The 16,162-nt window shown below is 34.2% G+C and overlaps 1 protein-coding gene across 2 annotated transcripts in view; it reads right to left on the bottom strand.

Moving 5' to 3' along the window:
* SPAST (spastin) overlaps positions 1 to 16,162 on the bottom strand; it is a 56,990-nt gene that overhangs the window by 10,276 nt on the left and 30,552 nt on the right. For both annotated transcript variants that reach the window (XM_032353040.1, XM_032353039.1), the window contains exons 5-15: positions 14,578 to 14,765; positions 13,824 to 13,957; positions 13,451 to 13,544; positions 9,886 to 9,960; positions 8,755 to 8,826; positions 7,327 to 7,402; positions 6,999 to 7,090; positions 6,779 to 6,858; positions 4,187 to 4,229; positions 2,786 to 2,865; positions 914 to 984 (exon numbers count right to left, since the gene is read on the bottom strand). In XM_032353040.1, the coding sequence (XP_032208931.1) occupies positions 914 to 984; positions 2,786 to 2,865; positions 4,187 to 4,229; positions 6,779 to 6,858; positions 6,999 to 7,090; positions 7,327 to 7,402; positions 8,755 to 8,826; positions 9,886 to 9,960; positions 13,451 to 13,544; positions 13,824 to 13,957; positions 14,578 to 14,765 (1,005 nt within the window). The remainder of the gene's footprint in view (positions 1 to 913; positions 985 to 2,785; positions 2,866 to 4,186; positions 4,230 to 6,778; positions 6,859 to 6,998; positions 7,091 to 7,326; positions 7,403 to 8,754; positions 8,827 to 9,885; positions 9,961 to 13,450; positions 13,545 to 13,823; positions 13,958 to 14,577; positions 14,766 to 16,162) is intronic.

The following is a 16,162-nucleotide window of genomic DNA, read 5'->3' on the forward strand; positions in this document are numbered from 1 at the left end:
TATATTGTCAAGGTTACACTTATTATTCTGCAAAGCAGCAATTCTGAGTCAATATACTGTTTCACTGCAGATGTGTTCCAGAAGTTGTCCATTCCATGTTCTATTTTATCGTCATAGCCAACAATCTGAGTGCATACCTGAGAGCATCACCCACCCACTGCCCATGCTGGCTGTGGAAAAGCAGTCGAGAATACCTAGTCTAAAGTGGTATCATAGTGGTATTTCAGAAACAGCAAATAACCCTGCATCAAAACAAAGCAATTTCGCAAAAGATAACATATAACAATACAAATAAAAGCTTCTCTTAGATACTTTAATTTCAAGTGATATCTGAATATTGACGTGAAAAGTGCCAAAAACAGATAAGAACATTTCCCCTTTATTTTTCTTTTTTGCTTGCATAAAAATGTTTTCTTTTCCTTTGTGTTTTCTGCTGGTTTCCTACCACCAAGAAGTGAAACATAGGGTAGATGGTGATTTATTGTGAACATCATTTAATGTACAGAATTGTCTACTCATTATGTTGAACATCTGAAATGAATATAACTTTGTATGTTAACTGTACTTTAGTAATAATTTTTTTTAATTAAAAAAAAAACAAACCCTGAAATCTGTTGTTTGAAACAGAGGTCATGGTCTACATACCCACTGACTCTCTTTATATGGTCTGTGAGCTAAGAATGGTTTCACATTTTTGTTTTTGTGAGAACAAACAGAAATCAAAAGAACATGCAATGGAGAACATATGTGGCCCCATGAGAAGTCTAGAAACCACTTTGTATCAAGTTTTCTAGCAGCTTAAATGATTTCTTACTAAAACTAAAACAGAAACAAAACCTCTCAATAAGGACTTCTTAACCTTCTAAAGTAGTCTAACAAATAGGTCTAAATGTTTCAAAGTCTACACACATACCTCGGATAGGACCCAGCGCTGCATCTTTTGCCAAAGCTGTTAGATCACTTCCCGAATATCCATCAGTCATTCTAAGAATGGGAAGGAAGAAAGAGCAAATTATTTTTATCTTTGCAGATTTAAAATTTCCATGTAAAAAGAAGGTAACATCTAGTTTGCCTCTGTTATTAAGCAGAAAGCTATGCAATTTGAAATGTAGGACAAACAGGGTGAAGGAAGGAACTGGGGTAGAAGACATTGGCAAAAAGAGGCATATCTGAATGGGACGCCCACAGCAGAGTCCTGGGCAGCCAGATTATCAAAAGGAACTATAAACTAGAGGCAAAGGGGAGAAAAATAAGACAGGAAAAGAAAGCATTTACTTAATCATGTACTATGTTATATAACTACAGAGATCAAGTATTAGCTGAATTCTTCATTGGAAAGTCAAAGAAGAACCTCAATGTTTCTAAGTATTGAATTCATTCTTTTTTCATAGGTATCTTGGAATTCAAAATAGTTTTTACTAAAATTACTAGTTATTCACATACTTTTTGAGTATTTAAATTACCTTATAAGATTTCTAATGACTAGGGGTGCCTGGGTGGCTTGGTGGGTTAAAGCCTCTGCCTTCGGCTCAGATCATGATCCCAGGGTCTTGGGATCGAGCCCCGCATTGGGCTCTCTGCTCAGCAGGGAGCCTACTTCCCCCTCTCTCTCTGCCTATCTTCCTACTTGTGATTTCTCTCTCTCTGTGTCAAATAAATAAATTAATTAAATTAAATCTTAAAAAAAAAATTCTCATGACTAAAATTCAACAAAAACCACCTTCTATATTTAGTTTCTACTTAAGTATACCAGTCATAAAAAAGGCTGAAGATGCAAAAGTTAAAAAAAATTATGTGTAACATGAGGAGAAGTTTATATGAAAATACTTGTGTTGGTGTGGGCAGAGATTTTTAAATTTTTACAAAATTATTATTATTTTTTAAAGATTTTATTTATTTATTTGACAGAGAGAGATGACAAGTAGGCAGAAAGGTGGGGGGGGGGGGAAGCAGCCCCCCTCCTGAGCAGAGAGCCAGATGTGGGGCTTGATCCCAAGACCCTGAGATCATGACCTGAGCCCAAGGCAGAGACTCAACCCACTGAGCCACCCAGCCGCCCCAAATTTTTATAAAATTTTTTTAAAAAAATATTTCATTTACTTATTTGACAGAGAGAGAGAGATCACAAGCAGGCAGAGAGGCAGTCAGAGAGAGAGGGGGAAGCAGGCTCCCCACTGAGCAGAGAGCCCGATGCGGGGCTCAATCCCAGGACCCTGAGATCATGACCTGAGCCGAAGGCAGAGGCCAAACCCACTGAGCCACCCAGGTGCCCCTATAAAATTATTTTAATACCACTTATAATAAGTGGTTTTTAAAAAAGATTTATTTATTTATTTGTCAGAGAGAGAGAGTGTGTGCACAAGCAGGGAGAGTGGAAGGCATAGGAAGAAGCAGGCTTCATGCTGAGCAAGGTGCCCAATGCAGGACTGGATCCCAGTCCTAGCATCCCCCTGGCATCATGACCTGTACCAAAGGCAGACCGAAGGCTTAACTGACTGAGCCACCCAGGTGTCCCTTTAAGTTTTAATAAATTTATATAAAGAATATAGTATCATCATCAGATATGTAGGTCAGGTCTTGTAGAGTTACCTAGAAATTTAAATTTAATATATATGTAAGAATAAGAGATAAGAAAAAAGGTGAAATAAAGGATGAGATGAAGTTCTCTGAAGGACAAAATACTCATTTCATACCTGAGCTTTCCTTAAACAAAAAAGAATTCCTAAAAAAAAAAAAAAAGAGAAGAGAAAAAAGCTTTAAGAATAGACCAAATCAAATTACTCACCTAGCAAGTTGTGCTAGTTCTTTTTGGGTCAATGGGCTTCCTTGTTTACATAATAGATTTTTAAGTAAAAGTAGTCGTGTCTGAAAAAAAATGTTAAAGAATTATCAGTCCCAAGAACTGGCTTCATGAAATACCCAAAAATTAGGTTCAAATCCTGACCCTCACTTATGAACTGAATGATCAAAAACAAATCACTCTTAGAGCCTCACTCATGTCTATTCAGTGGAGTTAAAACAACCATTTTTGGGGGTGCCTCAGTGGCTCAGTCAGTTAAGGATCTGACTTTGGCTCAGGTCATGATCTTAGGGGCCTGGGATTCTGCCCTGTATCAGGCTCTCTGCTTAGTGGGGAGTCTGCTTCTATCTCTCCCTGTGCACCCCCCACTCCTGCTTTCTCTATCTCTCAAATAAATAAAATCTTTAAAGAAAAATAAACTACCATTTTTTGAGAGTTCTTGAGAGACTTAAAGATAATCCAAATAAAACACTAAAGAAGTAGCTGCTACTATTATCAAGGATGTTAAGGGTCTGAGCTAGAGAACCACAATTTTTAATTTAATACTGTTATTGTTTCTAAAGAGTCATTTATTTTAAAGAGAGAGAGCGTGCAGGAATGCAGTGGGGAGGGGCTGAGGGAGAAGGAGAGACAGAGGGAATCTTAAGCAGACTGTGGCTGAGTGGGGTTTGATCTCATAATTGAAGTGGAAACCAAGAGTTGGATCCCTAACTCAATGAGCCACACAGGTGCCTCAACAATCACAATTTTTTAAAAACACTTTTATAGAGGTATGAATTCATAGGACATTAATCTTCCCATTTTAAATATATAATTCAATTCAATCAATTTAATAAATAAACAGTTGTGTAACCACCACCGTAATCTACTTTTAGAACATTGCTATCACCGCAAATCAGTTCACTTATGCCTGTTTGTAGTTAATCCCCACTTCCACCCCTAGCCTTTGCAAACCATTATTTCCTTTGGTTTCTAGAAATATTCCTTTTCTGGACATTTCATACAAATGGAATTATATGATAGGTTATCTTTTACACATGGTATCTTTCACTTAGTATCTTTTGGGGGTTTTTCTGTATTATAGCATGTATAAATATCTTAATCCTTTTATTGCTAAACACTATTCCATCTTAGATTCCTTACAGTTCTTGGCTATTATTTATAAATATAATACTTCTTATACACATCTTTGTGCAGACATATGTTTTCATCTATTGTGAGCAGATTCTTAGAAAAGGAATTATTGGGTCTTAAGTTTACATTTGTCTTTTTAAGAAATTGCCAAACTGGTTTTCAATGTGTCTATATTAATGATTGGAAGATCAATATTGTCAAGGTGGTAGGTCTTGTTTCTGTTTAAAAAAAAAAAAAAATGCAGATACATACCTCCTCATTTGGCAAAGACACATATACCCGTTTGATGAAACGCCTAAAAAAAGGATTCATTCAATTTCAGAAATATGGTTTTGAAAGTAAAAGTAACTCAGTTCAAGTAGCAGATGACAAGAAAAAAGCTTCAAGTATATTTGAATGCATTTTAGTAGTCATCAGTACGAAGTTATTTTTAGTTAGTTATTTTTTTAAAGATTTTAATTTCTACACCCAACATGGGGCTTGAACCTACAACCCCCAAGATGAGGAATCTTATGTTCTACTGACTAAGCCAGCCAGATAATGTTTTAAAAAATCTTAATTCAGTATTGTCAGAATTAAAGTAACCATTTATGTATGTGTATCTTCTTGTTCGTTTGTTTTTTTAAAGAAAGAGAGAGAGAGTGTGAGTGAGAACAAGCAGGGGACAGGCAGAGGGAGAGAGGGAGAAAGAGAGAATCCCTAGCAGGCTCCACACTGAGCCTGATATGGGGCTTAATCTCATGACCCTGAGACCATGACCTGAGCTGAAATCAAGAGATTGTCTCTCAAATGACTGAGCCACCCAGGCATCCCTGTATGTGTATGCTTTCAATAGCAATAATGTTTCAAAACAAATAAAATATCTGTTATAAGCAGAATAAAGAAATCTCTGCTACCTTCTTGAAACTGAAAACAACTAAAACCAAGGACCACAGGAGCAGAGATGTAAATTTTACCATCAACAAACTTAGGTAACATAAACACAACTAAAGTGTATGAAGAAGGGGTTTCCTAGGGCAATGAAAATCATACTGAGGAAGGAGGATACACACAGGATCTGTTGCTGCAGATTCCAGATATGGCTATCAGAGCACAGAGTATTCCAAAGGAAATAGAATATACTCTTGAAGAGTAATAAAGCCAACCTCCCATATTTAAACAAGCATGTGAAGAATGGCTCTGCAAATCATGTGATACCTAGTGAGGAGCAGGGGAATGGCAATGAAGGTGATGCCAAAAAAGAAATTCAAAGGCACATCATCTTTGTAAGAAGACATCAGTCAGTCTGGGAAGATCATAAGTTGTCTTGTGCTGACTAATCTTTATCAGGTAGGGTTTGACTGTGACTTAGGAAGACTACCTGTTAGTCCAGACTATTCATACGACAACTCAAGATACTTGCTCAGTATCTTATTTTTCTAGCTCTTTTCCTTACAGTATTACTCCAAAACTAGGCTTTCCAAGAAAATTCCCCTTTATTCAAATAAAAATAGTAAGCAAAATAGGCAAAAGCACACAGCTAATCTCTTTAAAGTGCCAAAGAAGAGGGGGGGAAATGACACATAGAGAAATACACAAGAACAAATTAAATTTGTGATCAAATATCTTTTCATGAAATAAAATAATTCAATGAAAAAAATATAATAAAATAAGAATTCAGTGAGATATAAGGGCTCAAGGCAATGACTTACAAAAGCTCAAGGAAATAAGACAAAAGAAGATGAAAAAAATGGGATTGCAGAGATCAGGAAAGCAATAAAAATGAAGAAGACAACCACTACAGACACAGAGGTTACAAAAGTAGTAGCACAAACAAGATTAGACACAAACCCAGTGAGCAATAAGGACAACAAACAAAACAAAACAAAAAAAGAACTAAGAGTTAAAAAGGATTAAAAAAAAAAATTAAAGATATGGAAGACAAAAAGATGCAGCATAATACAAAAACTGTGTGTGAAAGAAAAAAACCAGAAGAATGAATTAGGAAAAAATAATTAAAGACAGTATTCAAAATAACTTTCCCAAAGCAACAGCAATTTAAGCAAACACCAAATCCCAGAAAAAATAAAGACAGATCAACATATGTTTCACTTAACTAGATGTCAATGGTTAGAAACTATATCCAGTAAAAAGAAAGAAATCAAGTCAATCCATAAATGTGAATAAAAGCAGGCTGGCTTTGGGCGCCTGGGTGGTGTCTGCCTTCGGCTCAGGTCAAATCCCAGGGTCCCGGGGGCTCCCTGCTTGGCAGGAAGCCTGTTTCTCCCTCTTACACTCCCCCTGCTTGTGTTCCCTTTCTCGCTGTGTCTCCCTGTCAAATAAATAAAATCTTAAAAAAAAAAAAAAGGCAGGCTGACTTCAGACTTTTACTCTGCAACATTAAATCCTAGAAACAATGGGGCAATGTAATCAATTCCTCAGGAACAGAAAGGGAGGCCCAAGAATTTTATACTGACTCAAACTGTCCTCCCAGTAGGAAGGGAATAAATTTGTTCAATCACACAAGAACACAGAACAGTTCCCAAGAATCCTGCTTTTATCATCTTCTCATGAAGCCCAGTAAAAGGGAATAAGAATCAATTCTAGAGTTTTAAGATAATTTAATCCTAATCAGAAGAATTAAGAATGGCTGCCTGAAACCAGAGTGTGAACTAGTTTTCGTGGGATCATGGTAGTTCTGTCTTCAAAACCTTTAGTAGTCAGTAAAAGCCAAAGGATGGATACTAGAAGGAAAATAATGAATTTTGTCTTCAAATTAGAAGTGAAGGAAATAAGAGATATGTGAGAGGAACACAGAAATAAATACACCTATAACTGATGTGTGCTTCTACATCATCTCCCTACCTGAGAACAGCCTCATCCAGCTCTTGTGGCCTGTTAGTTGCACCCATTACAAGCACTCTGTCATCTCCAGCAGATTGTACCTATAAGCCAAAAAAATTTTTCAGTACTTTTAGATAGAGTAATAACAAAAACATGATAAAGGTATCTGTATTTCTAATTTGGGTCATTTAACTGTACAATAAAATACTACCACCTTAAAAATACCATAATCAGTACTTACACCATCAAATTCTATTAGAAATTCAGTTTTTAGACGTCTACTAGCATCATGTTCTCCTTCTCTTCTTTCACACAGAAGGCTATCAACTTCATCTAATGGAAATACAAGGATAAGATTTTAATTAAAAGCCAAGCTATATGAGTCATATGAGATTAATCTTGTTTACTACTTAAGTTATTAATATCCTGGGTCCTACTCAATTCATTAGTGTTTAACTTTGCACTTCTTTAAAACTTTTTCCTTCTGAATAATCTTTCCTATCATCTCTTTCAAATCTGGAAAAGGGAATTTCATAAATATTCAACTTAGATATAAAACATGTTCTTACCTATAAAAATTATGGAAGGCTGAAGTTCTCGAGCCACAGCAAAAAGAGCTCTCACCAATTTCTCTCCTTCTCCCACCTGAAACAAGGCATTATACACTGTAATACATATAAAATGCAACATTATTCCAGCTGCTTAAATTTCATGATTGAAAATCTAGAATGTAGGAATTTAATTTCCTTTCTTTGCAATTATCAAAGATTTGGTTTAAGGAATTCATGGGGAGCGGGGATACTGAATTGCCTTTTATAATAAAAAACAGACTATTATTTAATACAATCTGATAAGTACTTCACTATTATTATTATTATTATTATTACTATTTTTGGTGCTGAAACCTGGATCTGGCCTAGTAAGTACTTTAAAAAATGAAATACATTTCTGTTCTGCTTGACCCTGCATTCCTAAGACTTGAGAATGAAATAGCTATTACGAGTATAACTAGTGAGAAGACAGACTATTAAGGTAGAGAAAGAGATACTGTAGAGATTTCTTAAGCCCTCAGTTGTAGGGTATATTTATAGAACCAGATAAGCTGGAAAGTGCTCTCCTAAACTAAACTTACTTAAATTCATTCTCACCATATCATTGTTGATAAGCATATAAATATTTCTAGGTAGCCCAAGAGGTCTAAGAACACCCCTTGAAATATCTAGGGGCTGAGACATTACTAAAACCATTCTATATACTAAAAGCATCTAATGAAAGCGTCATGAGGTTTGGAGTCATCTACTGTAAAAACTCCTCTACCCTATAGATGGCACCTATTTTTTTATATTGAAAATTTCTTTAAAGAGAAAAAAATGAATGGCCTCAGATTTAGAATCATCAAAACAAATATTCACAGAGCTAGAAGGAACTGCAGGAGATTGCCTTGTGCAACATCAACACTTCACAAATGAAGTGAGACCGAAAAGTTGTATCTTCATAAGGCCAGCTCAGTACCTAAAAGTTAGGCTGGAATTCCTCTCTCCTAACTTCCAAGACAGTGTTTTCCAGTGTATAATGTTGGGTGTACCTATTTTAATAACAATTTTACTTATAAAATCTCAAATAGAAAGTAAAATTTAACTAAGAAAAGAGGTATCATTTTATAGTTACTTTTAATTACTTTGCAAAAATGAGAACCCTACCAATACCTGATCTTGGACTTCTAGTCTACAAAACCGTAAGACAATAAATTTCTGTTGTTTAAGCCAGCCAGTTTATGGTACTCTGTTACACAGCCCCAGCAAACTAAAACAGCATTTGACAGCACACTTCTATCTTTAAAACAGCCTAAGTTTCTAGTTGGAAGAGTGACTGATTTTCATCATCTCTAAATATAGATATAAAACCCAAAAATATCATTGTGTAATGTTATTAGCATTTATACTTAGTAACATTTAGACAGTAGCATAAAACATGACAGTATTAGAAAAAACACTCACATATTTTGAAGTTAAACTTGCAGCACTTATATTAAAGAAGGTTGCATTGGATTCTGCAGCTACTGCTTTAGCCTTAAAAATGACAAGGACAAATATTTACATTAGTTTCAATGTCTTCCTTTAAAAAGATAACCACATTTGATCAATTTAAACACTAGCAAAGATTTTCCAAAAATATAAACTATAACACAATTCCTGACATGTGGCAATCAATGTTTCCTTCTCAGCAAAGAGGAAAAGGTCTAGGAAGAGCTTTGCTTCTTTCCATTTTCTTTATTTTTTCTAAGGAGGAATAGATAAGGAGAGCTTTAAAAAAGGGTATTATGCTTTTCTTAATTATAGAAAGACAACTGTTGGAAGAAAAACAGCTAAACTCTTTTCTTCTTTACTTTTCCCCTCTAGAAGAGCTGTGTAGGAGAAAGAGGTATCCAGATCCCAGTAAAAACTTGGGCAAAAGGATACTGGAAAAAAATCTGTTATATGTCAATTATATTTTTAAAAAAAAGAAAGAAGGAAAGAAAGAAGTATATTATGTGATTATTTAAATAACGCTGTTAAGATAGTGAAAAAAACGAGAAACAAACAAAAAAACAAACAAAAAAATGGGTTAGAATGATACCCATTCTACAATATAGTAAGGTAAGCTCTTCTGAAGTAAAAATATTATTTAACTTGGGTAAATAATGAAAAATATACTGTTAAATTTAACCAGCCTAAAACATACTACTGAAGATAACATTTGGTTTTTCATATATTTCTTCATTAAAAACATGTTTAAAAACTTAAGAGAACTGTATTATAGCAAAAAGCAAATCATAAAAATAATCAACTCAGGGACAAAGTTTCTTTTTTCATATTACTATTTCTGATTATCTAAATAGAACATTCAAGGGGCTCCTGGGTGGCTCAATTGGTTAAGCATCTGCTCGTAGCTTGCGTCATGATCCTGGGGTCCTGGGACTGAGCCCCGCATTGGGTTCCTTGCTCAGCAGGGAGTCTACTTGTCCCTCTTCTGCCCACCCCCCACCCCGCTGCAACTTGTGCTTGTGTTCTCTCTCTCTCAAATAAATAAATCTTGAGAAAAAAAAAAGAAAAGAAAAAAGAACACTCAAATTTTAAAAGAATTCTTACCAGCATTGTCTTCCCATTTCCAGGTGGACCAAACAGTAACAATCCTCTGGCAGGAGCCCTAAGCCCTGTGAACAACTAAAAACATACAGTTTAGTTTATAACTATGATTCTGGAGACATTTCTTTCCAGATATTTTAAGTAGTGTCATCTAAAAAGCACCAATTTTCTGTAGCATCCTCCCAAACAGAACTCGTCAGAGCGCTAAAGAGAACACATAATCAATAAATTGGTGTAATTATTAAAAACAGAAGAAAAAATTTTTAAAAATCTCACTGAAAATGAAAGCAAACTGGTTAAACATGACATTCTGATCATAGGTATGCTTCTCTACTTCCTTTGGAAATCTCACCAAAATAACAGTAAATGAATATAGAAAATATAAGTCTTCAAAATCAAAAGAGGGAGAAAGGAGACAACAGAAGACACAATACATTTTTGTGTGGTGAATTATTTAGCAGATCTGAGGGAGCTAAAACCCAAGCTCTGCTTGTGAAGGGATATGAAGGATACAAACAGCAAGCAGATGTGAACAAAAATCCTGCAAAAGCTCAGGAGGTGGAGGCATTACGTATCAGAGAAAGCAGCAGGAAGGCAGGCAACCAAAAACAGAGGAACTGGTTGAAAGTTTCTATGAAGAATAACTCAAATCACGTGCCTGTCCCCTATACCAAGATCACTCAGGAAAGTACTCCTCTTCCACAAAGGAAACAGAAGTTTTGCGCTTTAGAGAAATTAAACCAGGGTCTATAGACTCAGAGACACCAGGGGTGGCAGGGAATTAAGAGTGAAGCACAAGATCGATAACACTTTGCTTAATAGTGAAGGTATACATATTTTTAAGTTGAACCAGATGAAATGGCTCATATTCAAGTTTTTAAAAATATATTTTTGAGTGGTATCAGATTTACAGATAATTGAATGGAAAGTACAGTGTTCCCACATAACTCCTTACATCCTCAATTTCCTCTAATACTAACATCTTACCTTAGTGTGGTACATTTATTACAACTGATAAACTAACATTGATATTATTAACTGAAGTCCATAGTTTTCATTAGGGTTTACAATTCGTATCATGTCTCCATCATTCCGGAACCATACAGAATAGTTTCACTGCCCTAAAGAATCCCCTGTGCTCCATCTGTTCATCCTTCCGTCTTCCCCATGGGGGAACCACTGATCTTTTTACTTTCTCCAGAGTTTTGCCATTCCAGAATGACATATAGTTGGGATCATAGAGTTATTAGCTGTTGCTGATTGGTTTCTTTAACAACATGCATTTAAGGTTCCTCTGTACATCTCTAAAGCTTGATAGTTCATTTCTTTCTTTTTTTTTTTTTAAAGATTTTATTTATTTATTTGACAGACAGGGATCACAAGTAGACAGAGAGGCAGGTAGAGAGAGAGAGGGAGAAGCAGGCTCCCTGCCGAGCAGAGAGCCCGATGCGGGGCTCGATCCCAGGACCCTGAGATCATGACCTGAGCTGAAGGCAGAGGCTTAACCCACTGAACCACCCAGGTGCCCCGATAGTTCATTTCTTTTTGGTGCTGAATAGTATTTCATCATATAGATATACCAAGTTTACCCATTTATCTACTGAAGAGTAACTCAGTGGTTTCTGAGTTTGGGAAATTACAAATAAAGTTGCTATAAACATCTGTGTGTAGGTTTTTTTATATGGGGATACATTTTTTACTCATTTTGGTAAATATTAAAGAACATAATTGCTGTGTAGCATGGTAACAGTATGTTCAGTTTTTTAAGAAAGTGTCAAACTGTCTTCTAAAGCAGCTGTAGCATTTTGCTTTTCCCTCAGCAATGAGTCAGAGTCCCACGGCTCCACATCCTCACCCTTACTTGGTGCTGAGAGTGTTTTGGATTTTAGCCATTTTGGTAAGTTTGCGGTAAAATCTTACTGTTGTTTAACTTGCAGTTCCCTAATGATGAATGATGTTGAACATCATTTTTTTTTCAAATGCTTGTCATCTGTGTATCTTCTTTAGTAAGGTATCTATTCAGATATTTGCCCACATTTTAATTGGGTCATTTTTTCCTTATTCAATTTTTTGAAAGTTCTTTGTATATTTTTGGATACCAGTCTTTACCAAATGCTAATGTTTTGCAAAGATTTCCCCCTTTTCTGTGGCTTGTCTTTTCATTCTCTTACTGTCTTTCAAAGAAAAGTTTCATGAACTTTAACTTAACAATTTTTCATGAACTTTAACAATTTTTTCTTTCAAGGATTATGTTTTTGGTGTGATATCTAATAAGCCATCCTCACACCAAAGATCACCTAGATTTTCTCCTATTTTATATTGCAGGAGTTTTATAGTTAGCCCTTTTACATTTAGGTCTGTGACCAATTTTGAATTAACTTTTGTGAAAGGTGTAAAGTACATGTCTAGAATTTTTTTGCACACAGATGTCTAGTTGTTTCAGCACCATTTGTGGAAAACACTATCCTTTCTCCATCAAATTGCTTTTGTGCCTTTGTCAAATGATAGCATTTGTATCTCTGTACTTCTGGGCTCTCTATTCTGTTCTATTGATCTATTTGTCTATTCTTTCCACAAAGACACATTTTCTTGATTACTGTACCAGTTTTTGGTTTTAAAAATTTTCCAGTTTTGAAATATAACTGACATAAGATTGTGTCATTTTAATGTGTACAGTAAGATTTGATACATAAACTGCAAAATATTCACCACAATAGGCTTAACACATCCTTCACCTCACATTAATTTTGTTGTTCTTGTTATGATGCAAACAAACAAACAAACAAACAGAAACATAATCATAAAAACAGAGCAAACTGGTGGTTCCAGAGATGAAGGGGTTGGGGATGAGCAAAATAGGTGAAGGGAATTAAGAGATACAAGCTTCCAGTTACAAATAAGTCATAGGGATGAAAAGTACAGCATGGGAACTACAGATAATAATACTGCAATAACACAGTGTGGTGACAGATGGCAATTATACTTATCATAGTGAGCATAGCTCACTGTACAGAACTGTCAAATCACTATGTTGTACATCTGAAATTCATGTAACACTGTATTTCAACTATGATAAGAAAAAAATGGTCCTTAAACGTAATAATTTTATCTTAACTTCCCTTTTCTCCAGTATGATTTCTGTCTCTTAATTTTAAATCCCTCTTACCTTGATGTAAAATTATTTTATGTCACCTATTTCTCCCTCCAAATGTTAAAAATGGATTGGTTACTAGGAATCTTTATAAATATTCTTCTCTCCTACAATAACCATTCTTGGTTTTATATATACATATTTATTTATTTACATTATTATATTATATATTATATTGTACGTATTATATATAACACATTTAATATATGTTATAACATATATATAATAATCATTCAATGACTACAGTATAGTCAGTCTTCTCTCCTACAATAACATCAACTGCTAATTTTTTTCTTTTAAAAGCATCAAATCTGTTTCATGAATTAATCATTCTAGCACAGCTCACACATTTCTTTACTGCTAATATGGATTCAGTAGTGAATGATGTTATAGGAAAATGGTACTATGAGAACCTACCTCAGGCCTCAGAGAAGGAAGAATAACAATTTCTTGCAAGGCTTGTTTAGCCAACTCTTGCCCAGCTATATCATCAAATTTAACAGCTGTTCCACTAAGAAACAGAATTTCAGTTAGCTTCACAGCAAAATATGCTTCAGCTATTATAATATGAAGTCTAAACTCTATGAAATAAAATTATTTTTATATTAACTGTGAAATTACAATTAAATCAATAAAATAATGGCTTTCTACATTTATAATAACTGAAAACCATCATAAAATTAAACATGTACATTAAATAAAGTATTATGTATTTTATCCATGATATATTATATAAATAAATTCAAAACTAAAAACTATTAAATAAAACACTTTAGATGGCAAAACTTACTTGTCTACAATTTCGTTCATTATAAGATTAGCAAGGTTGCTGTCCACATTCCTAAAGTTCTTCAAGTCTTTCTTTTTACGAGCAGCAGTTGTAGGGGTAGAAGGTTTATTTGTTCTATTTGTTTTTGGTGTACTCTTAAAGGACACAAAATTGTAATGTAAAAATATGACCTAATATTAGCACTTTTCATAAGTGAATTACTCTTCAAGTTCACAGAATTAGAAGTTTAAAAATAGGAAAAAGGATAAAAAAACTCAAAACTGTATATTCCCTCCAGGGTAAAATGGTATTCACTACAAAACTACATTTGGCATGAAGTGTGTTTACGAGTGTGTTTACATCCATAGAGATTTAGGTACCATAAAACAAAAAGGCCCTATGACAATTCAGTCATATAATTTTGATTGCTAGAATTGTAACAAAACTATGTTTAATATTATAAAACATTTACACAAATTTAAATAATTAAGAGGATAACAAATTTTAAATTATACATATTATATAAAATAGATGAGATGAACAACTTACTACAAAATACCTAATTAGGTCCAAAGGAAATTAAAATAAGATTTGCTTTTTAATATCAAGTTGTCCTTGTAGATTTAAAAAAAAAAAAAACTACAATCAATTTTGTAGAAACTTATCAGCTCTCCAAGATATTATAAAGTACTTGCAATAGTCTTCAGCAAGCATAGCATGTTCAAAATCTTCTATTTGTAGAAGCACAGCAATTAACATTACGGTCTTCAAATACCTTATGAGTTCCAGCTGTAGGACCAGGTCCCTGTCTCACTCCAGAAACCATGGATAAGCCACTACAACTAGGTGCTCTGTGGTGGCCTGACAGACCTGTGGATCCAGTCTTCATAACAGTTTTCGAACGAGGAAGTGAATTACTAGTGTGTGTTAAGGGATCTTTTCTTTTTGGAACAGCTCCACTTTCTATCAAGGAAAAAGTAAAATCATGACAGTTAGAAAACTGTGGTTAAACATTATAAAATAAAGATGGATACAAATTTGTAAAACTAAGCTAATACTATTTTTTTTACATTAGCAATATTTCAAAATAAGATTTCAATTATGATGTTCATTGGGATTATCACCTGGTGGACAAGATTATGGTTATTTAATTTTTATTTCACTTTTCCTTTCCTGATGTATATTCTAATTTTCTTATAAGGAATATGTATTTGTAATAAGATGAAACACTTTTATTTGTGGGGACAGGAGGAGGATATAAAAAGATTCCCAAATGAAGTCACCAAATATTCAAGAAACAAAATGCAGTGAAGGCATTAGAGTTATATTGTTACAGAGCTGGGGGGAAAGCACTGCATTACCGTGGTTCCAAACTTTTAAAACTTTAAAATAGTATGAAATTCCACAGTCTATGTCCATCAAAAGAGTTTCTAGAAACAATCCATTTTTAATTTAAATGGTATAAAGATGTGGGCTGTAATATGCCAAGTATTCTATGTGCTATATATATATAAACACAAATGAAACATCATCAATTAATCCTAAAAGTTGACCTACATATACTGTACTTCTACATAAATTATAGGCTTTCAAATGTTCAAAAATACCACTGTTTCGAATATTTGTATAATATTCCATAACAAACATAAGTCTACTAATAAGTGTTTACAGTAAAAACAAATGTTAAATCAATAAGCAAATTAGAATAGCCTAGAGAAAAGACAAAAACTTTATTTTTGTGTTCATCATCAAATCCCTTAAGGTGTTTTAAGGAAACTCAAAGGAAGAGAACTTCAGAGCAGAGCAAGATGATCAAGACTTTTCCCCCATAAATAAACGTAAAGTTCTGAACCGTATGTTCAAGGAACTAGTGGATGGCAACCCTAGAGGACAAAGCAAGAAAGCAGTCCAGAAAAGGGACTAACAATAAGCAGAGGCAAAGACATGAAAAAGCAAAAATCTATCTAGGCTGAAGATAAAGATCATTCATTTCAGAAGAAAAAAAGGAAAGTAGAAAAGAATTTCTTCAGATAGTAAACATATAGTCCTGAGACTATAAGTGAACAGGAATTTCCATGTGAACTGAGCATGATAGGAGACTTTTCATTAAAAATAACAAAAGTCAGTAGGCAATGGAGTATGTTCAAAATGCTGTAGGAAGAAAAAGTGTTAACCTTTATTAATTTTATATCCTGGTAACCTGTCACATAAGAATGAAGGTATTTCAGACATTAGAAAGACTAAGAAAGTTTGCCATCTACAAACTTTCATTGAAAGAACTACTAAAGAAGGTCTTTTGGTTAAAAAGCAAACAGAAAGAAGGAATCTGTGGGAAGGAAAAACTAAAAAAAAAAAAAAAG

Source organism: Mustela erminea, chromosome 7 (genome assembly GCF_009829155.1).
Source record: "Mustela erminea isolate mMusErm1 chromosome 7, mMusErm1.Pri, whole genome shotgun sequence".
NCBI classification, from domain to species: Eukaryota; Metazoa; Chordata; class Mammalia; order Carnivora; family Mustelidae; genus Mustela; species Mustela erminea.